The 26,695-nt window shown below is 37.9% G+C and overlaps 1 protein-coding gene across 4 annotated transcripts; it reads left to right on the top strand.

Moving 5' to 3' along the window:
• The first annotated feature begins 1,995 nt into the window (after positions 1–1,995).
• On the top strand, positions 1,996–25,891 carry Nse4 (Non-SMC element 4). Of its 4 annotated transcripts, XM_071687167.1 has the most exons (10): positions 1,996–2,139; positions 5,128–5,177; positions 6,739–6,789; positions 9,672–9,722; positions 13,403–13,559; positions 16,744–16,874; positions 17,050–17,111; positions 17,400–17,550; positions 18,855–19,062; positions 22,925–25,891. In XM_071687167.1, the coding sequence occupies exons 2-10, from the start codon at positions 5,148–5,150 to the stop codon at positions 23,107–23,109; spliced, it is 1,026 nt and encodes a 341-aa protein (XP_071543268.1). In that variant the 5' UTR covers positions 1,996–2,139; positions 5,128–5,147; the 3' UTR covers positions 23,110–25,891. The 4 variants fall into 4 exon arrangements, with proteins under 4 accessions (XP_071543268.1, XP_071543269.1, XP_071543270.1 ...); XM_071687168.1 differs by lacking the exon at positions 9,672–9,722; XM_071687169.1 differs by lacking the exons at positions 1,996–2,139; positions 5,128–5,177 and having other exon boundaries at positions 6,765–6,789; positions 9,672–9,739.
• The last annotated feature ends 804 nt before the right edge of the window (positions 25,892–26,695 follow it).

The raw sequence follows: 26,695 nt of genomic DNA, 5'->3' as shown, positions 1-26,695 counted from the left end.
TTAATTGTAAAGGTAAAATGTACGTGCAAGATTTTCCCGCCGAAAACGTTTCTGGACTGCCAAGGAACGATAATTACGAAAATATTCGTAGGCCTCTCGGTTGTTTACTAGTTATTTCTTCCAGAAACTGCTGTTTCTGGGTTATCTATCTTTCGTTTTAACATAAAACCTCGACCTTTGTCATCTTTTATTTTGTACTGGAAAAGTTTCATTTCTCATGTATATTGTCACAGTAATCTCGACGTCATTTGCCATGCAGGCCCTATGTCACGGTATTAAACTTAAAAACTGTGTCCAAGTCGCTTTAGATGAATTTTTAAGTTACTTGCTGTTTCCGATGTATTCACCATATCATTTCGACCATGACTTTCCATTTAATACTGGAAATACTTTATTTGGTGAGTTTTGTTCCCTTTTTTTGCCATTAACCGAGATGGTTTGTTAAGGCCAGAGTAGGAAGGGGGACGAGAGGCACGCCAAGTGGTGGAAGGTAACTAATGTACTTAACAACATTGAAGTGTATGTAAAAAGCACATATTAAGGGAGTCATGTCTTGTGAGTAAGAAATAAAAAAATAAGAAACAGGAAACTGTAAATGAGAGCAACGAGGCCGAGGCTAGTAGTAACTTCTGGAGTTGTTATTTTAGGGCTGTCTCTACTGCTGGTTGACTCAGGGTGGTTTTACGGTGCAGTTAAGTGATACTCACTGTATAATGTGCTATCATAGAAAAGGTGCTGAGTCTTATTTAAAGGCGCCTCGATATCATCCGGGTTTTACACTTAACTAATCCTCCCACCCTCTTACAGTACGATATATGCTAGAGGAGTACACGTCAGCAAATACGGTGATGCTGTCTGTGGAAAGGACTGAGAATGTATATGTGAGAGTGAAAGTCTGCATATACAGACCGGCTACTGGATGATGCAGACAGCGGCCAAGACGACTATAACGTGACCCTACTAATCCCAAGAATGATGCTGAAATAGCCATGCCTCAAGGACCACATACACCCTAGAATCTAAAAGTACGTCATACATACGATCTACCCAACAGAAAAGAAATGGAGGCCGTCTTCCGGAGGATGCAACATGACCTTGTGACATACGAACGTCTTACACAGTGCTCAGGTTACGTAACAGACCGTAAACCAAATGATTCTCTGAGTAACATTCCCCTCGCCATCGCTACTGTACAATATCTGCAACAACAAGGTAGACATGGGTAAATCGTGTCACCACACAATATCGGGAAATGGGACGCTACCTGGAGGAGGCAAATTTCAGCCAGATCACCGACTGTACTTATACAATTTATCCCCTTCCAACGACAGACAATTAGTACCACTTGGCAATACTTTCTTACAGATCTATGTTGGCAGGATAAAGTTATTCACTGCCTCTTGTTCTAGGGTATAACCAACTGGAAGATGCTGGCTTAGGCGTGGTGGTGTCCTCGGGGAAGTGGAAACTGGGGCACCTGCCCAAGCATCCACTTTTGAGCACCTACCCAGTTTTCCTTTTTATTTCATTCTTTGAAAGATTGGCACTTATTCACGTTCGTATTATCAAAACTTTAAGAAAAACTTTCATTGCAGTTTTAAGGATATGGCAAAGTGAAACTGAAATGGAAAATCTTCGACATTCCTATATAACATCAAAATTAAGCTTCTATGGGGCCCGAGTTGACCCTTGCCCAAGGCACCTAAAACCGCATAGTCACTTCTGAGCAGGCAGTAATCCTTCCCGTGCCACTCATTAACTATATTTCGATGTTCTAGTGAACAGTTATGACAAAATAAAATGTTAATTAGTTAAAGAAGCATTTGGTACCTTAGAGAACTGATGATGCTCAAAAATCGCAGAGAAGCAAACACAAAATTTTCTTGTAGGTGATTATAGTCGACACCAATCATACAAATGAATCAACAACAATGATGATCTACATCAGTTTATCCAAATATAAATTATTTTCATGAAACGATAACTCTAATCCTTCGGTAGGATAACTTTGTTCCGAGCTACTGCACGTCAACAACAAACATTTAGAAGCACAGTGGAAGCCACAGTCGTAACTTACATGAAGATAATTTGATGTTTGCGTACAGTTGGTGGAGCTACTCTGCCCTATATAATTTCCAGGTAAACTTCTTGTTATGAGTTTCTTATTTTATTCTTAGGAAGGACATGCCTCACTTTCATAAACATATTACAAGGACATACCGAAGAGGGAAGGTTGGTAGCCCTCCTTCCCTCAGTCATTAAGAAAAATACAATTTTCTCCGACGAATTGGTGTCACACCTAGTTGTTGCTCAAGGCTAGCTAATCAGTCCAATGCGACTACAGAAAAGTGCAGTCTGTTTATAACCTATGTTGTAACTATAGATATACCACAAACAAAAACACGATCGGTTAGGTAAGGTTAGGTTAGAACACACGTAACAATAGCCCAAAGCCGTATATACACCATATCCACATAAGGCTACACTATCATTACGGGGATAAAAGAATGCATGGTCCAAAATTTTATCAATGCGCTTGCGCGACCGTTACTTAAGTATCAAGAGTCCATGGGAAAATGCATTGTGGTACTGGAAATATAGCCACTTCCATACAAAAAATATCAATCTAGTTGCACCAATGATGCCACTAGGAAAGACGTCACACAGTATCTTCATTTTTTAACATTTCATACGAAAATTACTTTGAAAGGGCTGATAGTGTATGACGTTATTTCGTAATATCAATTGGCATACAAGTGTATTTTTTTGTTTATGGCATATTGATAAAGATTAATATTTCGCACTAGTTTGAATTGTTTGATAAATAAAATTCACTCATGAAATGAGACAGAACATTAGCATTCTTAGCCTAATATTCACAGGAATGGAAATACCTACAATTTAGCATATATCATAAACCCACAAATGTCTCTAATATATTTACTACTGCTCTGTACATCACAGTAAAGTCTAACGTTCTGTGTTTTCATCAATGTTTCTTAGAACATTTCTCATATGTAGTCCAGAATTCATTGATGATGAGTTCTGCAATATCAGTGACATTGGTTATAAATTACAGTATCCCATACATTTCCCTGATTCAGCTTGTAATCTTGCCTAAAAATCATTTTACAATGTTCAACCTTAAGAACCATATATAAACAAAAATTTGGTGTTACCCTGTAGTAAGAACTCGGTGTTCCTGTTTTGCTAAAAACTTTTGGTGTCTTCAACAATAATAATACTATGGTCGAGGAGAGTCTTATCAGAAATACTGTAACTGCTCAGAAGAGTTGTGTGTACAATATCCTTATAAAGAGTCTAATGGTAAGATTCGTAGTGTTAGGGATAAACAACATAAAAATGGTGTTAGACATGATTAGAATCTAATGCAGTATTTGTCCACCTTAAAGATTTTGGTCAGCAGATTGACTGGTGCAGTGTGAAGGTTATCGCATACAATAACTCAGTAATGGGTAGAAATATTGTTGAATTGTCTCGATCAAACATGGTAGAGATATTAATATGAATCAAAATGTTGGTTTATATAAATTAAATGTGAAAAATAATTTAAATTTACATCCCAAAACTTAGATTAACCTGAGTTTGCAACTTGAGAGGTTAGGTTTTTGAGGGTGATCTGTGCCTAATTCCTTCATCTGTTTCATGATTGATTTTTGCCTGCCCTGCGTAGTGGCAGCTGGTATATTATACTCTGGTTCTATCTGTACTCAGTCCTGACGATGAAATTATACAAAAGTACTTTACATTTTATATATTTATATATATATTTTTTTCATTTTTTTTCATTTTTTTTTTTTTTTTTTTTTTTTTTTGCTTTGTCGCTGTCTCCCGCGTTTGGAGGTGGCGCAAGGAAACAGACAAAAGAAATGGCCCAACCCACCCCCATACACATGTATATACATACGTCCACACACGCAAATATACATACCTACACAGCTTTCCATGGTTTACTCCAGACGCTTCACATGCCCTGATTCAATCCACTGACAGCATGTCAACCCCGGTATACCACATCGATCCAATTCACTCTATTCCTTGCCCTCCTTTCACCCTCATGCATGTTCAGGCCTCGATCACACAAAATCTTTTTCACTCCATCTTTCCACCTCCAATTTGGTCTCCCACTTCTCCTCGTTCCCTCCACCTCCGACACATATATCCTCTTGATCAATCTTTCCTCACTCATTCTCTCCATGTGCCCAAACCATTTCAAAACACCCTCTTCTGCTCTCTCAACCACGCTCTTTTTATTTCCACACATCTCTCTTACCCTTACGTTGCTTACTCGATCAAACCACCTCACACCACACATTGTCCTCAAACATCTCATTTCCAGCACATCCATCCTCCTGCGCACAACTCTATCCATAGCCCACACCTCGCAACCATACAACATTGTTGGAACCACTATTCCTTCAAACATACCCATTTTTGCTTTACGAGATAATGTTCTCGACTTCCACACATTCTTCAAGGCTCCCAGGATTTTCGCCCCCTCCCCCACCCTATGATCCATTTCCGCTTCCATGGTTCCATCCGCTGCCAGATCCACTCCCAGATATCTAAAACACTTTACTTCCTCCAGTTTTTCTCCATTCAAACTTACCTCCCAATTGACTTGACCCTCAACCCTACTGTACCTAATTACCTTGCTCTTATTCACATTTACTCTTAACTTTTTTTCATACTTATATGATATTTCCCATATTAGTGAAACATTACCAGGAACAGATGAATACAGATGACATTCTCTCATCCAATTTCAAGCTGTCCCTTTGGCCTTTTCATTTTTTCCTCTGGCTGCTTCACAAGCAGGCTTCAGAAGAGGCAAATGATGGTATTGGTGACCTTATGGACAAAGTTTCATCTAAATCAGTGGAACCTACATTAACTGAGGTAAAGCTGGACTGTCTCAGCTTGAGATGTGGGTATTTTCAGAGGAATTTCCTTTGTAAGTGGTAATGGAATGAAATGCAATAGATAGATGAAAATTTGGTTGTGCAAGTGCCTCAATTGTTAGTAAAATAATATAAAGAAGTATCCGAATAAAATGTTAATGCAAAACCTTATGTTGTCTCTGATTCCATGAATCTTTATTTTCAGAAAAGCAGATAGGTGCCAGTATGATGGGTAAAGAAGCCAGACTAAAGCAGGTGATTTCCCTTACTGACTGGTATTGTTTGACAAAAGAATGTTTGAAGAGTGGGAAAGCTGTAGGTTTAAGAACAGTCTGTTGAGATTCTTCACATAGTTATCAGTTACTCACCTCAGATACTAATTATGATACTAATACTATGTATATTATATATATTTTTTATTTATTTATTTTTATTATACTTTATCACCATCTCCTGCTTCAGGGGGATAGTGCCAGGAAACACTAGGAATGGCCCATCCACTCATATATGTATATAGATATATGAGTGGATGGACCACTCTTTGCCTGTTTCCTCTCCTCTTTTCCTACCCGTACACATGCCTTACATCCTTGATAGAAACTCTTCTCTGGTTCTAGCAGCTTACCTCCCACACCATATACTCTTAAGACTTTCCACAAAGCATCTCTATCAACCCAATCATATGCCTTCTCTAGATCCATAAATGCTACATACAAATTCATATGTTTTTCTAAGTATTTCTTACACACATTCTTCAAAGCAAACACCTGAACCACACATCCTCTACCACTTCTGAAACCACACTGCTCCTCCCCAGTCTGATGTTCTGTACATGCCTTCACCCTTTCAGTTTGTACCCTCCCATACAATTTCCCTGGAATACTCAACTAACTTGTGCCTCTGTAATTTGAACACTCACCTTTATCCACTTTGCCTTTGTACAATGGCACTATACATGCATCCTGCCAATCCTCAGGCACTTCACCACGATCCATACATACATTGAATATCTTATATCTTTACAATCTCCCCATTACTCACTTTTGCATTTAAATCACTTATTATTTGTACCCGGTCTCCTGCATCAAACCTGCTAACACACTCAGCTGCTTCCAAAACATTCACCTCTTTCTGTCATGCCTTTCATGTTCAGGTGCATAAGCACTAATGATTCCACAACTAATTATCTATTTTCGTTTTTACCCACATCGGTGTGGAGCTCACTTCCTTACACTCTTTCACACATTCTCACAACTGCCTCATAAGACAAAAGTCCTCATGTGGTGCAAGTCAGTAGGCATGGCTGACTTCCGGAGTGCTGCAAGAGCCACATGAAAGAGGGCCTTGGGTTGTGAGATCTATGGTATGTATTAACATAATACACTAATACACTGTATGTTATAATTATATAATTATATAGGAATATATAATTATATATATAATTATATAGGAATAACTAATTATATACTTGTATAATTTTAGGAATCTCTGACCAGGAGTAGAATGTTGGCACATATTTCAGTCACTTTGCATAGAAATGTAGTCTTGAAAAAAATGCATTTGGCTTTAGAACAAAGTTAAACTGTCAGTATGAGTAAGTTATTGTTTCCTATTTTTAAATGAGAAAATGCCTAAAGTAACTATAGTGTAAAATTATGAGGTAGTAAATGAAAAAGTCTGTTTAAAAGTTTGTTTTACATCCCATGGATGGTTTTATTAGTTGTGTTAGACATTTGAAAATAGTGATCTAGATTACTTGTAATGAAGAAAGTTTAGTTTAATTACTGACTGACAGGATTTTTTTTTTGTCCCCCAGAAGGCAAATGACAGATGCCAGGGCCAAAATGAAGTCCACCAGGATGATGCAGTAGGTTGCCCTTTATAAATGGGAATTTTTGTTTTATTTCTCAAAAGGAGTAATAGTAAGCTTAACTTTGCATAGTAGAAGCCCAAATTTTATCATGTACATTTCTATGAAACTATTATTATTATTATTATTATTATTATTATTATTATTATTATTATTATTATGCTTTGTCGCTGTCTCCCGTGTTTGCAAGGTAGCGTGAGGAAACAGACGAAAGAAATGGCCCAACCCACCCCCATACACATGTATATACATACACGTCCACACATGCAAATATACATACCTATACATCTCATTGTACACATATATATACACACACAGACATATACATATATACACATGTACATAATTCATAGTCTGCCTTTATTTATTCCCATCGCCACCTCGCCACACATGGAATAACATCCCCCTCTCCCCTCATGTGTGCGAGGTAGTGCTAGGAAAAGACAACAAAGGCCCCATTCGTTCACACTCAGTCTCTAGCTGTCATGTAATAATGCCCGAAACCACAGCTCCCTTTCCACATCCAGGTTCCACAGAACTTTCCATGGTTTACCCCAGATGCTTCACATGCCCCGATTCAGTCCATTGACAGCACGTCGACCCTGGTATACCACATCGATCCAATTCACTCTATTCCTTGCCCACCTTTCACCCTCCAGCATGTTCAGGCCCCGATCACTCAAAATCTTTTTCACTCCATCTTTCCACCTCCAATTTGGTCTCCCACTTCCCCTCGTTCCCTCCACCTCCGACACATATATCCTCTTGGTCAATCTTTCCTCACTTATCCTCTCCATGTGCCCAAACCATTTCAAAACACCCTCTTCTCTCTCAACCACGCTCTTTTTATTGCCACACATCTCTCTTACCCTTACATTACTTACTCGATCAAACCACCTCACACCACATATTGTCCTCAAACATCTCATTTCTAGCACATCCACCCTCCTGCGCACAACTCTATCCATAGCCCATGCCTCGCAACCATACAACATTGTTGGAACCACTATTCCTTCTGTAAAACTGTAAATATTTTTTTGTTTGCTCAGTTTTTATTACAATTTACTGTAAAGTAGGAATGAATAAATTATTTATCTTACCTAGTTGCCTTTCTGGCCTTAGTAAACTTAAGTTGCATCAGGAGTAAATAAATAAAGGGCTCGTTTGTACTCAACAACTCTGGATCTCATGTACCAAATCCAGTGCCTATCATCCAAAGGCAAGCCCCAGAGACTATATGTTTTATCTCTAGATCGACAGGCAGGTATAATGTAATTGTTGTTTATAAGATAAATTACCTTAGTGGAGCAAAGGATACAGGTTTGAGGGGTGTTCTTAAAATGGTACTAGGGTTGCCAGTAGTTTGCTATAGAGGTTAGTATTGGGCCCACTGCTGTTTTTGGTATAAGTAAATGTCAGGATCACACATTATACTAAAATGCAAGTTCTCATGGGTATGGAGAGCTTTTGGAGTACTAAGATATTAAACTGACCTAATACAATAAAATCAACACACAAGAAATTCAAGGTAGCTTAGAGTGTTACTTCTTTGATCACCTTGGCAAACACTCCCTTTTTACTAGTACTTCAGTACAAGGGATATTCTGTAATGTCCATTACATTGCTAATTGTAATTTGCATTTCAGAACTGAGGTGATGGTAAAGTGATAAGTACATCCCTTTTAATAGTAAATGGGTCATGGAGATTGAGTTTTTCTCTGGGTTGCAAGACATGCAACTAATATTCAGAAAGTAACATATCCTATGTAGAAAAATATTGAACTAGGAAATATGTGAAAAAAAAAGTCCATAGATCTCATGCTTATGTTGGTAAAGACAAGATAAAGAGAAAACTGGTTGAGATGCAAGCAAGAACATTAGCCCTTAGCAGCATTGAAGACAAACTGCATAATGATGTTTTAGCTGTGCTCTCAACAATGTAATTAACAGAACTCTTGCAAATGATGAAGTCACTGCTTCTGTTACAGAGGAAGAACTCAGTTCTGTGCCTCCATCACAAGCAAGAGTTAGTTATCAGGAGCAGCAAAGGCCCAGAATAATTTGTTTTCTTTCAGTATAAAGGATGGGAGCAGAGATTGTTTTGGCAGTTCAGACTTGTCTTGTGAAGCATCTGGGGTAAACCATGGAAAGTTTTGTGGGGCCTGGATGTGGAAAGGGAGTTGTGGTTTCGGTGCATACACATGACAGCTAAAGACTGAGTGTGAACGAATGTGGCCTTTGTTGTCTTTTCTTAGTGCTACCTTGCACGTACACAGGGGAAGGGGGGTGCCATTTTATGTGTGGCGGGGTGTTGGCGGGACTGGGTGAAGGTAGTGCATATATACACACATATATATAAATACCCATACACACACATATACATTTACATATCAACATATACACATGTACACATGAAATGTTTGAGGACAATTTGTGGTGTAAGGTAGTTTGATCGAGTAATAAAAAAAAGAGAGATTGTGGTGGTGATAAGAAAAGTGTGGTTGAGAGAGCAAAAGAGGGTGTGTTAAAAACAGTCTAGACATATGGAACGAATGAGTGAGGAAAGGTTGACATAGGATATATGTGTCAGAGGTGGAGAGAACAAGGAGAAACGGGAGATCAAATTGGAGGTGGAAGGGTGAAGTGAAAAAGATTTTGAGTAATCATTGAGGTTGATTCAGTTGACAGGTTGTAGTCTCATTGAGGACCTTTTCACTACAAATTAGTCTCTCATTTCCCACTTGCATAGAATGCTGTCTCAGGGATGCAAGAACTTGTTAAAGGGGCTATAGTGTCATATAATAATAATAATAGTAATAAGAATAAAAGTAAGAACTGTAATATGTGTAATCTGGTAATTTGAATAATCTTTTTGACAGGTTACGTTGGGATCGGATTCCACCACATCCAGTGAAATTTTGAGTGAATATGTAGGTAATAATATTAGGTAAATTATAATAGATAAATAAATAGTTTTATTACTTTCTGCATATCAAATATTGCTCAATATAAACCATTTTCATAGTGAATATGAAACTGCCTGCATATTATCTCATGGACATACCCTTGTGAGCATCTGAAAGCACTTGCTCAATGGGTTCAGACTAGTTTTGCACCCAAAATGAGGTACTGTATTGCTGTAATTATTCACCCCACTGTAATCACCATGAAACTTGAGGTAGTTGATGTTAGTCCATAGGAGTCACCCACCCAATACAGCACCCCATTAAGACAATGTGTGGATGAGTTGGGACCAAGCAACTTCTCATCTAGATTCATTTTAACTTGCTCATTAGTACTGTTTGGATGCTTCTTGAATTTGTTTTAAGGTGTCTCCACTTTTCTTGCTGGCCTTCAGTTTGCACACCAGTTACATGTTGGCCTATAATGGTACATTTTTTGCATCATTAGAACTGTTTAGGCCAACATCATTATCAGCTATCTCTACATTGGTAATGTTTATTTTTTGCGAGATTAGCCTAACTACTACTTTTTATTCTTATTTTGCCATTTTTCCTTTTTATTTAAGACTGAACTTAGATTATGTATTGTAAATAATCAGATTATGAAAAGAAATAAAAATGAACACAGTGGAAGTTCCTTGAAGTTTCTTCCATTGATGATGACACCATAAGTTTACCTTAGCAGCATCAAAGGAATAATTTATTCAACCATTTTTTCCTATATAGGATTTTTATTATTTGGGCAAACTTTTTCAAAATCAAGGGCTACATTGGCCAATATGATACTGAAATTGCTTGCTTTTAAGTGGATCATCTGTCTAAGAGTGAGTACTTGTTTTTGAAAATTATGAGACTCAAAAATATTTTTCCTACTGTAAAGATAAATGAGAAGATATATTGACTGTGTTTCAAGATTAAGTGACTCAGCCCAGAAGTGGGTAAAGGAACCCTGATGTAAGAAGTTACTGTTGATATCTAGTCTCCTTGCAAAAAATAATAAAAAATGATACCTACTTTCCGTGCAAAAAATAAACATTACCAATGTAGAGATAACTGAGATTCAGAAGCATCAAAAAGGGTTCTAACATCAAATCTGGATATTTTTAGTCAAGAATGTTGAGAGAACTTGTAAAAGATGATCTTTTACATAATGTTTATCTTAATATGCACATGCAATACCAGGCAGTTTGATAATCATCTGGCATAGAGATTCTGAAGTATCTGTTTTACTTTATCATTACATACATGTTTTCTCTTGGTTGTGTTAAGAATGATGGCTGAATCACAACCTTAAATGAAGTTCCTTTATTGGAGCCATATGTGTAGATTGGGATCTTTTATCAAAAAGAAACATTTAACTTCTTCATTTTAACCAATTTTGAAGTTAAGAAGGTACTATATCTTTTACCTTCCTTTAACATGGACATTATTGTCTTGAAATGTCTATATGAAAACTTTGTTCCTTATAACTCAAGTGTCAGGAAGAGTTAGTTTAATTCTTTAGATTATGTGTTTCAAATCAACTGAATTTAAAGTTTCATCATTTTTAGGCATTTTTAGGCAAGATCAATTCAAATCTAAGGCTGCAGTTTCAAAATGGTGTTTATAAATATGAACCTCTCATTTTAAAACTTCACTGGAAAAATTTCTTCTGAATGGACATTATCTTTGATATTATCTTTTATGTTCAGTCAAGACTTGAAGAATTTCTTGGTCTCAGGAAATTACTTTGTTTGTTATTCAAAGGCCCCTTTAAGCCTTTATCATCATGGTATACTCCTGGTTCAATCAGGAAGTTGGTTCTACTTTGCACAAACATGATAAATTAGTAAAAGGGTCTTTGGCATTCAAAAAATATTTTTGTTCAGTGATACTAGTATTTAGATCTATTTGATCTTTGAGTATGCCTTTGTCAGAAGAGCATGAATCGGAATCAGCAGCAATATTCATTAAGAGCAGGTCCTCTTGAGTTTTGGTTCCTAAAGGTTTTAGTCTCCATATAGGCATGTTCCCAGACTTTCATAAGGCTCTGTTGATTTGAGAAAAATAGGTTTTGAAATGTTAAAAAAAATCATTTCTCTACCAGACAAAGAGCCTAGTGTATATTTTTTAATCCTCTCTTAATTTCAGAGAGAACAGGTGACCTAGTCCCATCTCACTTTCCCACCTCGATGTCAGAGACCTTGATGGACAGCCGTTCAGTTGCTGAATTCTCTGATTAAACATCTGCCATATATCATATATACATTTTAGGGTTGTTGAGAAAAGGGTGAATCCCCATGGATATACATCAAGCAAGTGCTGTCAGATGCTCATAGAGTTTTGTCTCATAAAGTGGTTTTTCATCCTTTAACAACATTTTAATTTATTCTCTGTATAAGACTTTTTCCATGCTTATAGGAATTAGATTTTTTTCTGCCAGTGGTCATATTTCATGCTTCTTTTATTTCTTTATTTTTTCAAAACTACTTATCACTTGTTTACTTTGGATGTTTTACTTTACTGCTCATTTATTTCACATTTCTCCTTTATTTTTCATGTTTGTATATAACTCTGATATTGTCATTCAGGGCAGGTTGTTTCACTTTACTACATGCAAATATTCTTTTGCAAAGTTCCATTTTCTTGCTTGTAATCTTCTCAGCCTGTCCTTTTATGTTTCATCCTTTTTGCCTCCTTTTATTAAACATACTTTTTACATGCTTAAACCCTCACAGTTCTCTATTATTCTTTTTTATGAAGACTATAAAGTTCGTTTATGTCATTGCATCCACTCTTCAAACTCCCTTTTAGAATTTTAAGGTTTCATTTTTTTTTTTTTTTTTTTTTATAATTCACTGGCATACACTATGGTAGGTTTTTTCTTCTTAATTCACTCTCATCCACAAAGGTAGGTAGTGTGAACTGAATGCTTGATGAACCCTCAAAAGTACCAATAGACATCCCTGACCTTGTAACCTTCTTTAAACTGAACCCTCAAAACTGCTAATAGACATCTCTGACCCTTGTAACCTTCCTTAAACTATCTTCAGTGTATTCACACTTTTATATCTTTTTATCCAGTTTTCCATCTTTATTAAGAGAAATATTGCCTTCATACTAGGCCTAAGGATAGTTTTAGGGTAATTTTTTACTTCTTCATAACATTTGGGGTTTATAGGTAGTGCTTAGATACTTCAAACTGGATATTGTTATGGCCTTGGGGCATCCACCAAGATCAGTGTGCTACATTCAAGAATCTCATGACAAAGTAAAGAAAAATGCTGAAAGTTATATATCATGAGACTCTGGACTCTGGGTTTAAAACATATTGAATAAACTCTGCAAACGGCACAGAGTTTGTGGCATCCGAAAGCAACTAAACAAGCAAGATATGTGATGATGAGTGTGATGTGTTAGTCCTGCCTCAGGCAAAAATTTTGTTGTAGTTACTCAAAGGTAGATATTTTGAATGTATGTATGTCTTTATTTGTCTCTTATCTGCATTTGTTCACCCACCATAGATTTTTTGAGACTTATTTTACTTTTAGAAATCATGGCCCCCCCTTTTTTTTTTTTTAGCAAATACTGAACTTTGTTCTGTATATTCACGCAGACCAACAGACCTGCTTGTTTTGTGTACTAATGATGTATATGCTTTCGTACAGGTAAAGTTATCTGATAAAGACTACAAGCATATACGAGAAACATATCGTGATCTTATGGACACAGCCCAGGAGAAAGCTGATGGGGCAGGAGAAGCTGGACTTGACACAACGATTCTTTACGATATGGTGCATGAGGCAGATAAGGTTTTTATTGAAGGTCATTATTTGTTTTTTTTTGTTATATACAATTACAGGTGCTACTGGACTCCACCTGCTCAGGGTTACACCGCAAGTGAAAAGTCACCTTTGGCAAGGCTGTATCATTGAGAGTACAGTATCATCAAAGAACTTCTCTTTCTGAAGAAGTCTGCATTTCCCTACTACTGGAAATAGTGTTACAATGAGCAGGAGAAACTTTTACAAAGGTCCTCAGTAGCACCAAGTCTTTTTCTTAGAAAGTGGTCTTATGATAATTATAATTAAAATAATTATATACTTATAACATGAGGAGGTGCACAAGTGTTCAAGAACATCGACTAAGGTAATTGTTTCATTCTGTGAAATTAATCTTTTTCACTCGAGGAAAATAATGTATGTTGAAAATTCTTCAATTAGCTTGACTGCCTGTGTCAGCAGCATTAACCCACTGAGTGCTGATGTGCTGTATAAAGTTCAGGACCTCTTTGTCAGTTGAGTGCAATTGTACAGTATGTGGTCTGGGGCATTTAACTATCCTGGAGTGTAAATAGTTGAGTAGGGAGTTGGGAAACAGCTATTGGTGACTCAGCCAATGTTATCGCATTCTTTCCTCACCATCCTGATTGTTCGTGTATTGTTATTATTAGAAATTATTTTGGATCACTGCAGTGACTTTCAGCACAATTTTACACTTCTTTCCTTAAATAATTTTACCCATTGCTGCATGTACTGTTGGAAGACCTATCAATTAGTATTTCATGTACACTATTGATGCCAATTCCCTTCTTCCATCATGAACAACTCAAGACAAATTAGACCCAAATTCATTCTCTTATGTGAGTTTTTTCCTTTTCTACAACATTCAGGGCAATTCTCCCTGATTCAGTCTTTAACCTCTGGGTCTTGTTTATTATTTCTGCAAGGTAGCAGCAGGACCAGACAAAAAACAACCCCATTTGCTTGCACCCACACATTAGCAGTCTCATAAAATGCATGTAAACCGGAGTTTCCATTTCTACAGCCACGCTGTACTTATTGTTCCATGGTTACCTTAACTACTTCACATACCCTGGTTCAGCCCACTGACAGAATATCACTTCCAGTGTTTCACATAACTCCAATCTGCTCTGTCCAATGTATGCCCTACGCCCTCCTGCATTATTGGCCCCAGCCCCTCAAAGCATCTTTTACTCCATCCTTTCATCTCTGTTCAGTCTCTTCTTTGACCATCCCCCTTATGATACATATATCCCCTAGTCTGCCTCTCTTAACACATCCTCTCCATGTGTCCAAGCCATTTCAGTACACCTGCCTTAGTTGTCTCAACCAAATTCTTCTCTAACACCTCTCTCTTACCTTGTCAGTTTCATATGTGATCAGTCCTCCTTACACCACTTCTGTTCCCAAACTCTTTGTTTCCAACACGTCCACACTCCCATACTTTTTGATCGTAGGCCCAGCCCTCATATCCATGCAACAACACTGGGATTATCATCTTGGGTCAGTCCCTCACATCCAATTAATAACACTGGGATTATTATGCCTTCATATACACCCATCTTTGCTGTCTCATAGAGTGACCTCTGTTTTCACTTACTCCTCAGTGCACCCATAATCTTAGACGACCCCCCCCCCCCAATCCATCCATCCATCCATCCCATGGCATACTTCAGCTTCCATGGTTCCTTCCATCCTATAAGTATCAGAAACACTTCACTTTTTCCAGGTTCTCTCCAGCCAAACTCATACTCAACCAGCTTGCCTCTCTCTCCTGTTAAGCTGTAAACCCCTTTATTTATAGTAACTGTAAGCTTTTTTCCTTTCACACATTCCCAAACTCAGACACACAAACACACTCCTGTCTATCACCACAGCTGTGTCATTAGCAAATGGCAACTGGCTCCCCCAACCCCCAACACACAGCAGACATATCCATCTCTCCAAGACCTTTTCATTTACCTTCTTTGTCACCCCATCTATATAAACAGTAAACAGCCATGGTGGTATCACACACCCTTACTGTGGAACCCCTTTTACCTGGAATCATTCGACCTGCTCTCTTCTTACATGCACACATGCCTTTCTCTTTTAAAAAAATTTCCACAGTTTCTAGAAGCTCTCCTCCCACATCACACTTTATTTACTTCCTTGATAAAAACACACTGCTTCTAGCAGCTTTCCTCCCACACCACATGCTTGCAAAACCTTCCACAGAGCATCTTTATCAACCCTATCATATGCTTCTCCAGGTCCACAAGGACCTCCTCCTCTTGTTCTCCTCACATTATATATCTCCTTCCAAAAACGTTACATTCTCCCAGATAAATACATCAGACAAAAATAAATGCCCTTGAAAGAAGCTCAAACAGCTGTTTAATTTATCAGCAAATGTAGAAACATGTAGAGAACTACAGAAACAATTAAAACTTGACATGTGTTAAAATCTGTCCCAAATAAACTCAGAATAGACAACTGGAGCAGCAAAGAGGAAAAGTCTGTCTCATTAAGCAAGGGACATTGTGAGCTAGCACACTAGCCTTGCTAAAATTGCTGAATCACATCATAGGCACCTGTAGGAAGTAGGTAGATATTATCCTTTCCTTTTCATAATTCTTGATCAGTCTTTCTTCAGTTATCCTTTTCACATGTCTGAACACATTTCAGCACATCCTGTTCAGCTTTCTCAATCTTACTGCATACCTCTCTCTTATACTATCCCATCCCTCCTTATAGAGTTGACTTATTCCAGGCATTTTCTAATATTCCACACTCTTCCAGTCTTGCATTTAGCTCCAAACACACTCTTAACAAAACTACTGGGACTACTACACCTTGAAACATACGCTGACCTCTCCTCTTCTCCTATACATTTGTCAATGCATTTAGGTTCTTAGCCTTTTTTCCTTCCCATTGACTCATTTCACCCCTACATGGATCCATCTGCCAAGTCCACTTGCAAGTATTTAGAAAAATTTCATATCCCTGCAGGTTCTACCCATTCAGACTTACTCTCATACTATCTTATTTCCTCTTTCTGCTGCACCTCATTACAGTAATTTACTTTTGTTTTCAGTCACTCTCCAAACATTTTCCCAAACTCTATCTCCTACTTTAGTCAAGCCTCATTATAAACCATTCTCATACATACCATAGTCATAGGAGTCTATTTACTGAGTATCCTGACAGAACCATGTGCTTTGCAGTTAAACGACCCAGAGAAGCTGCAATGGATGCCCAGTTTTTGAAGACCTGTGGATCATTAGCCAAGCTGAATATAGAGTCAGCTCAGTCAAACCTAAATGTGTTCAGGCCAAAAGAATATGCTCAAAAGTTGGTAAGCTAAAGTAATGCATATGTAATGTTTATGAAAGAATAAAAATACATATTTCCCTTAAGTGTATGAAAGGAGCAAGTTTTAGGGTTTGTTCACCTCTTTGGAATGTGAGAAAATCCTTTTTTTGTTGGAGGAGGAGGAGGATCGAAAAATTATGAACATTATATTATTTCAGATGAATTTTATGACTCATGATGATGAAGGGGATCACAATACTGATCATCCTCATTGGCAAAGGTTAGTATTTGAATTTTCCCACTAATTTTTTAGGAGTTTGTATGCTTATACTTTCAAAATACTCTAGTGATGCTAATGTTAATAAGTTTTTGGTAGAATGAACGAGTTGTTGAATGATCCTGTCCAAAGCTGGTGTTGGCAAGTATTTTATGGGCACTTACATATTTATGTCCCATTTGCTGATATTTGCAGTGTTGGGAGTGAATCTTATGTGGTATAACATTTGATATTTTCATATCCAATATTGAAAAATTAATTTAATCATTAACTGTAAATGAATATTGACAGATTTGGTAAAGATGTGTCACCACTCTACAAAAGAGCTATTGGCATTGAGCCTCTTTATGGAGCAATCGAGTGGCAGCGCCCCAAACCTGCACCAAGAGTAAAAAAAGCAGGGAAAGACAGTGAAACCATTCAACAAGTAGAGCCAAAAGAGGTAGAGTTTATTTTCTTACTGTGTGTTTAGATTTGATTACAATATCTATATAGAGGGAAGTATAAATTCATTTTACTACTCATTTTGGAAGATGTTACAAGAATATTTAGAAACTGATTGAAAGGTTCTGGGCACTAGAGCTATAGATATCAGGTCCAGAGATGCTGGCTTTATCCCAACAGTGGCCCATTAGTACATTTCTTCACATCCATTCTATAGCTGTCATATGCAATACATTGAAGCCACAGTCTCGAATCCACAACATGGCCCCAAAGACCTTACCACGGGTTTCCCCTAGCCACTTCACATGCCATGATTATGTACATTGTCAGCACATCACCCTCCATATACCACATCCTTCTGATTCATTCTATACAATGTACCCCTATCACCTTTTTGCGTGTTCAGGCCCTAATAAATCTCATTTTTTTTACTCCATCAATCCTAGTTTGGTCTCCCCGGTCTCCTTGTCCCCTCCACTTCTGACACAACCTCTCAGCACTCATTCTCTCCCTATATCCAAACCATTTCAGCACAATCTCTTCAGGTCTCTCAATCATACTCTTTTTATTACCACACCTTTCTCTTTTATTACTTACTCATACAACCTCACACCACATTTTGTCCTCAAATTGTTAATTCCCAAGACATGTTTTTCCCAATAACTATGACCTGGCAACTCTAATGCATTGTTTTCAGAGGCTGCTATTTAATGTTCTTAGTGACTACTTCTGCCTAATGTTCCTGCCGCGTTCTAACCTACTACTTCTACTCAGTATTTCTGTCGAATGCTTGTGCCTCATGTTCCTACTATCTACTTCTATCTGTTGCTCCTACCATTTTGCATATTGCTCACCACAGGAAAATCTAGAGTTATGAAGAATGAGCTGTGTGAATTAGATGTTGTGACACAAAGAGATTGTATGTTTGTTGACAAAATGCCAGCACTCCATGTGTGGGCAAGGCAGAAAGAAAAGACAGCTACCTGGGTCAGAGGAGTGCAACTTGACAAAAGCTAAAGCACTGGCTCACTACACAGCCATCACTAACCCTCCTTATACCTAAGTGGGTACTATCGGTAATATACCTCCCTGGTCAGTGGCTGCCTACCAACTGCTACCCACCTATAAGGAATACAAGTACATTTAACTTCTCTAACCCAAAATCATCATAATGAGGGATAAATTACTTGAACTGAAGCAAACTGATTAGAAGTTTGTTTCCATAAACTCGATCTTATGAAGAAAATTATGCTTTTGAACATCAGTTTAATGGAACTGATAACATGTATTTATTTCTCACAGATGATGGCTTCAGTTGTTGGAGAAGAAAGACAAACAGAAGAAGTATCACGGATATTCAAGATACTCAAAACACGGCATAGAGAATGTGGGAATCGACCCGTCTGTTTCTTCTCATTTGTTATTAATCCAAACAGTTACTCCTTAACAACAGAAAATTTATTTCACACAAGTTTTCTTTTAAGAGATCAGTATGCTGTTATAACAGAAGGTTAGTACAATCAGCTGACTGTACCATCAGTGTCCAATATACCCTTACTCATATTTGTATATGTATGTGCATTTGTAAGTATTATGTAATATGTGTTGATATACGTATGTGTGTATATATATATATATATATATATATATATATATATATATATATTTTTTTTTTTTTCTTTTAAACTATTCGCCATTTCCCGCGTTAGCGAGGTAGCATTAAGAACAGAGGACTGGGCCTTTTTTGGAATATCCTCACCTGGCCCCCTCTGTTCCTTCTTTTGGTAAAAAAAAAAAAAAAAAAAAAACGAGAGGGGAGGATTTCCAGCCCCCCGCTCCCTCCCCTTTAAGTCGCCCTTTACGACACGCAGGGAATACGTGGGAAGTATTCTTAATCCCCTATCCCCAGGGATAATATATTATATATAATTATAATATATATATATATATATATATATATATAGCGTACTCCAGCGGAGACAGGCAGTATATATAAAAAAAAAAAATATATACAGGGTAGGGGGGGGTTGGGCATTTCTTGTCTGTTTTGCGTACCTCGCAACCGAACAGCGACAAGTATAAAAAAAAAATAAAAAAAAATAATATATATATACTAAATATATATATTTTTTTTATACTTTGTCGCTGTCTCCCGCGTTTGCGAGGTAGCGCAAGGAAACAGACGAAAGAAATGGCCCAACCCCCCCCCATACACATGTACATACATACGTCCACACACGCAAATATACATACCTACACAGCTTTCCATGGTTTACCCCAGACGCTTCACATGCCTTGATTCAATCCACTGACAGCACGTCAACCCCTGTATACCACATCGACTCCAATTCACTCTATTCCTTGCCCTCCTTTCACCCTCCTGCATGTTCAGGCCCCGATCACACAAAATCTTTTTCACTCCATCTTTCCACCTCCAATTTGGTCTCCCTCTTCTCCTCGTTCCCTCCACCTCCGACACATATATCCTCTTGGTCAATCTCTCCTCACTCATTCTCTCCATGTGCCCAAACCATTTCAAAACACCCTCTTCTGCTCTCTCAACCACGCTCTTTTTATTTCCACACATCTCTCTTACCCTTACGTTACTTACTCGATCAAACCACCTCACACCACACATTGTCCTCAAACATCTCATTTCCAGCACATCCATCCTCCTGCGCACATCTCTATCCATAGCCCACGCCTCGCAACCATACAACATTGTTGGAACCACTATTCCCTCAAACATACCCATTTTTGCTTTCCGAGATAATGTTCTCGACTTCCACACATTTTTCAAGGCTCCCAAAATTTTCGCCCCCTCCCCCACCCTATGATCCACTTCCGCTTCCATGGTTCCATCCGCTGACAGATCCACTCCCAGATATCTAAAACACTTCACTTCCTCCAGTTTTTCTCCATTCAAACTCACCTCCCAATTGACTTGACCCTCACCCCTACTGTACCTAATAACCTTGCTCTTATTCACATTTACTCTCAACTTTCTTCTTCCACACACTTTACCAAACTCAGTCACCAGCTTCTGCAGTTTCTCACATGAATCAGCCACCAGCGCTGTATCATCAGCGAACAACAACTGACTCACTTCCCAAGCTCTCTCATCCCCAACAGACTTCATACTTGCCCCTCTTTCCAGGACTCTTGCATTTACCTCCCTTACAACCCCATCCATAAACAAATTAAACAACCATGGAGACATCACACACCCCTGCCGCAAACCTACATTCACTGAGAACCAATCACTTTCCTCTCTTCCTACACGTACACATGCCTTACATCCTCGATAAAAACTTTTCACTGCTTCTAACAACTTGCCTCCCACACCATATATTCTTAATACCTTCCACAGAGCATCTCTATCAACTCTATCATATGCCTTCTCCAGATCCATAAATGCTACATACAAATCCATTTGCTTTTCTAAGTATTTCTCACATACATTCTTCAAAGCAAACACCTGATCCACACATCCTCTACCACTTCTGAAACCGCACTGCTCTTCCCCAATCTGATGCTCTGTACATGCCTTCACCCTCTCAATCAATACCCTCCCATATAATTTACTAGGAATACTCAACAAACTTATACCTCTGTAATTTGAGCACTCACTCTTATCCCCTTTGCCTTTGTACAATGGCACTACGCACGCATTCCGCCAATCCTCAGGCACCTCACCATGAGTCATACATACATTAAATAACCTTACCAACCAGTCAACAATACAGTCACCCCCTTTCTTAATATATATATATATATATATATATATGCGCTACCTCGCAAACGCGGGAGACAGCGACAGAGTATATAAAAAAATATATATATATATATATATATATATATATATATATATATATATATATATATATATATATATATATATATATATATATATATTATTTTTTTATTATACTTTGTCGCTGTCTCCCGCATTTGCGAGGTAGCGCAAGGAAACAGACGAAAGAAATGGCCCAACACCCCCCCCATACACATGTATATACATACGTCCACACACGCAAATATACATACCTACACAGCTTTCCATGGTTTACCCCAGACGCTTCACATGCCTTGATTCAATCCACTGACAGCACGTCAACCCCGGTATACCACATCGCTCCAATTCACTCTATTCCTTGCCCTCCTTTCACCCTCCTGCATGTTCAGGCCCCGATCACACAAAATCTTTTTCACTCCATCTTTCCACCTCCAATTTGGTCTCCCTCTTCACCTCATTCCCTCCACCTCCGACACATATATCCTCTTGGTCAATCTTTCCTCACTCATTCTCTCCATGTGCCCAAACCACTTCAAAACACCCTCTTCTGCTCTCTCCACCATGCTCTTTTTATTTCCACACATCTCTCTTACCCTTACGTTACTCACTCGATCAAACCACCTCACACCACACATTGTCCTCAAACATCTCATTTCCAGCACATCCATCCTCCTGCGCACAACTCTATCCATAGCCCACGCCTCGCAACCATACAACATTGTTGGAACCACTATTCCTTCAAACATACCCATTTTTGCTTTCCGAGATAATGTTCTTGACTTCCACACATTCTTCAAGGCCCCCAGAATTTTCGCCCCCTCCCCCACCCTATGATCCACTTCCGCTTCCATGGTTCCATCCGCTGCCAGATCCACTCCCAGATATCTAAAACACTTCACTTCCTCCAGTTTTTCTCCATTCAAACTCACCTCCCAATTGACTTGACCCTCAACCCTACTGTACCTAATAACCTTGCTCTTATTCACATTTACTCTTAACTTTCTTCTTCCACACACTTTTCCAAACTCAGTCACCAGCTTCTGCAGTTTCTCACATGAATCAGCCACCAGCGCTGTATCATCAGCGAACAACAACTGACTCACTTCCCAAGCTCTCTCATCCCCAACAGACTTCATACTTGCCCCTCTTTCCAAAACTCTTGCATTTACCTCCCTAACAACCCCAGCCATAAACAAATTAAACAACCATGGAGACATCACACACCCCTGCCGCAAACCTACATTCACTGAGAACCAATCACTTTCCTCTCTTCCTACACGTACACATGCCTTACATCCTCGATAAAAACTTTTCACTGCTTCTAACAACTTTCCTCCCACACCATATATTCTTAATACCTTCCACAGAGCATCTCTATCAACTCTATCATATGCCTTCTCCAGATCCATAAATGCTACATACAAATCAATTTGCTTTTCTAAGTATTTCTCACATACATTCTTCAAAGCAAACACCTGATCCACACATCCTCTACCACTTCTGAAACCACACTGCACTGAGTGGATGAAAAAAAATTTATCTGAAATTAAAAGCTTTATCAGTTTCTCTTTTCCAGATGAGAATGGCCTCCCTGTCATAACACCAAGACAGACTAACATGACAGCTCGAGTTGGAGGTATCTCCCACCAGTGTATAATCAGCTTATCAAAAAAGGAATGGAGAAGTATTATAGAAACCTTTAGAATAGAAAATTCTATGATACCACCATCTTCTTGTAGAGTATCAAAACGAAAGTCATAGTTATATGTTTGGTAAAATAAAAAGAAATATCCCATTATTATGTTCAATTATATTTAACTGAAACATTATGTTAACATTAGGTACCAGGTTTGAATAAAAAAAAATTTGGTTAAATATTATTTGGCACTGTATCTTTGCACAAGACTGTTATAATGTATTTAGTAAATTTTTTATTTTATTATACTTGATTGCTGTTTCCCTCAGCAGTGAGGTAGCACCATGAAACAGACAAAGAGTGGCCCATCTACTCATATACACACACATATATACGTAGTGATCCTTTCCAATATATATATATATGTATTTATATTTTATTATAATTTGTCGCTGTCTCCCACGTTAGCGAGGTAGCACAAGGAAACAGACAAAAGAATGGCCCAACCCACCCACATACACATGTACATACATACACGTCCACACACGCACATATACATACCTATACATTTCAACGTATACACATATATACATAGACATATACATATATACACATGTACATAATTCATACTTGCTGCCTTTATTCATTCCCATCACCACCCTGCCATACATGAAATGACAACCCCCTCCCCTGGTACTGCAAAAATTTTGTTTTATTCTACAAATTTGTAACTTAATTCTCAGACGTTGCTACTGCAAACATCATTTTGTAAATCATTCTGCGGGAATAATCTGCATGAGGCTTTGTTTCCTGATATTTTCAGAAATGATACCCAGAATGAAAATGAGATAGCCACATCAGAAACATGAGTATAAAACTTTAAATAACCCTACAGCAACAGATCCTGACAACTTGTCACACTTTCACATAAAACACTGACCCAGCTACAACACAAGCACTCCCATGTACCTTTAACAATTCTTGGTATGCAACAAAATCCCAGTCATCTAGAAATTTGCCTTACAGTATACATCCTGGAGCCCACCAAACCACCCAACACCTTTTCCACTTACTGCCCTCTATCACTACTGTTTCCATTATCCAAACTCAAAAACTAATCCACAACAGAATCAGACAGAATATCCCATTCTCAGTTACATAGCTTGGTTTTAGAATCAATTATTCCATTAACAAACTGCACAGTGACTTCACGCTACCACAGTGCCCCTCCAACACGGTATTAGTGGCAATAGATATCAATAAAGCATTTACAATGTGTCATGTGATGCATCTCCACACAAGAGATACCTGACACCACCCTCCACAACAATGACAAAAATTATTAGCTAACTTCATAGCTGTCTGTTGAGCCAGAATCACTTGGAGAGGATTCACCTACAAACTGCTTAAGTTCTACAATGGGGTTTCCAAGGAGAAGTTCTCTCTCCAATCCTTCCATTGCCTGCAGACATTAGTAAGAAAGTCCTTTCATATGCAGAGGCCCTTATAACTACATCACAGTACTCTGACCAAGCATCAACAAAAATACAACAAATCACTCAATTAGAACAATGACTTACCCAAAACAGAATGTCTGCATCACCAGAGAAATCTAGTCAGCATTTTGACCCCTGACATATGTGAAACTTACACATTTCTATCAACCTAAATTTATCAACTTCATCTGCTGCAAATCACATACAACAGAGTACATGGAACAAGCACCATCTACAAAGCAACAACAATCAAGGCACTGCTCAGGAACTTTGATGATTCAAAAGCTTTTGATGGTATAACACTGGCATCTCATTCCCAAGCTCCCCTCATTTGGCTTTCCTCCCTCTCTTTGTTCCTTCATATCTAGCTTCTTCTTTTTGACAATGTCTCTCATTGTTGATGGATCAACCCTTCCATCTTTTCTTAACAGAAGAGTCCCTCAGGATTCTGCTCTCCTACATTTTCCTTCCTTTTTACCAATGATTCCATATCATTTTCTTCAACACAATGTACTCATATGCTGAAAACTTAACATTCCTCCATTTCTCTCAAATTTTTCCCATCCCCTCTTGATCTGCATCTTAACACAATAATTAATTAAAGACTTTGACATGATATCCTTATGGGTTACATGCATTCTGGTAAAGTTTAATAGCTCCAATTTCTCCACAGCTCTCTTTCTAAATCATCCCACAACTTTCTTATATCTTTTGATGGATTAGTATAGTAGTTACCACACACAAAACAATGAACATTCTTGGTATAACATTTAAATCTTGAAAACCTTACATTACACAAATAGTTAAGTTTTCCATGAAAACAAATCATGAATTCTTTTCTTCTGAACAGTACCCCCAATTATGCAAAAGATAAATCCATCCTTTTATGGAGTACCGCTCTACCACCTGGGAAAGTTCTAACTCTAAAGACCAGAATATACTGGAAAAAGTGGAGTCTTAAGCACTCCTTCTTATAAAATCCAGTCCGTCATTGCAATCTGTCCAACTTGCTTTACACCACAATGTAGGTATTATATTTGTTTCTGTTTCTGAAAGATGTAGCTTAACTTACCAGTACTTACTAAACAGAGTGGAGTCTAAACAGTCCAACTGAATTCTCATTATAACCTCAACTTTACCCACTTGCCATGTATTGGTGGGGTACTTTCCCTTTTGCACTTCCAAAAGCTGACTGCTTGAGTAAGACCCCGTAATATTTGGCAATCTTCCGTATCACATGATTACTATGTGACCATTAGAAATTCAAGGATGTGCCACTGTGATGTGATATCTGTTTCTTCCCATACATCTTGAAGCTTTGGAACTCACTATCCCCTCAAGTCTTTCTTAACAACTATTACTTGGTTTTAAAAAGGCAAATTTTCCACTTCCAATAAACTTTATAAAACATTTCCTTTTCTCATTTGTCCTTTTCATATTTAATTTAAAACTAGTCTTACTGCATACTTATGCCTAAGACTGAAGCTCTGGCATAACAAAATTAATGCAATGTAAGTGAGGTCTGCACTTCACACCTATTAATAGACCCTAATTTTAAAAAGCTGTATAAGTGCTGAATGGTCCTGGGGAAAGAAATCACTTCCGTGCTGCATACACTCCCACAAGATTTAGTGAATGTACTGAATGAGCCATATTGTGTTTCTCTCCTTGATCTAAGATTAAAGGCCAGAAAAAGATGAGGCATGTTGCTAACTTTTTCTACAATTCTGCAAGTAAGGAAGGAATAAGTTCTCTATATTGGTAACTGCTGTAAATGAAGCTTCATTTGAATGTTTAAGGTTTGGAAGAAACTTCAGAAATTTTCACTGGTATACTGTACTGAATAATGAAGTATAGATGGTCTATGTGCAATAAATCCAATGTTGACTCGGTGCAAGTAAAAGTAAAGTAATCGGGTCTGAAAGGAAAGAGTAAAAGTATAGATTATGCAAACCCCTATAAAGAGAAAAAATTTACTAAATTGCATTATAGATATACGGAGAATAAAGACTGGAAGAGGTGACAGAATTTTAAGTATTTAGGAGCAATCTTGGGGTAAGTCTGGTAATATGGAAGACAGATAAGAGAGAGAGCATTAAATGGTAGAAGAGTCATCGAGTCCCTTAACAGAATAATGAAGGGTACAAGTGTAAGTAAAGAAGTGAAGAAAGGATCAAGGGACAGCATAATCCTCCTGACCTTGACATATGCAGCT

This window comes from Panulirus ornatus, chromosome 43 (assembly GCF_036320965.1).
Source record: "Panulirus ornatus isolate Po-2019 chromosome 43, ASM3632096v1, whole genome shotgun sequence".
Taxonomy (NCBI): domain Eukaryota; kingdom Metazoa; phylum Arthropoda; class Malacostraca; order Decapoda; family Palinuridae; genus Panulirus; species Panulirus ornatus.
This window is presented reverse-complemented; position numbering and strand designations above follow the sequence as displayed.

Excerpts from the sequence above, each read along its gene's own strand:
- Nse4 (XM_071687167.1), top strand. The coding sequence starts at position 5,148 with ATGATGGGTAAAGAAGCCAGACTAAAGCAG. Across the intron at positions 6,790-9,671 it reads AAGTCCACCAGGATGATGCA|GTTACGTTGGGATCGGATTC; the intron begins GTAGGTTGCCCT and ends TCTTTTTGACAG. Across the intron at positions 16,875-17,049 it reads AAGAATATGCTCAAAAGTTG|ATGAATTTTATGACTCATGA; the intron begins GTAAGCTAAAGT and ends ATATTATTTCAG.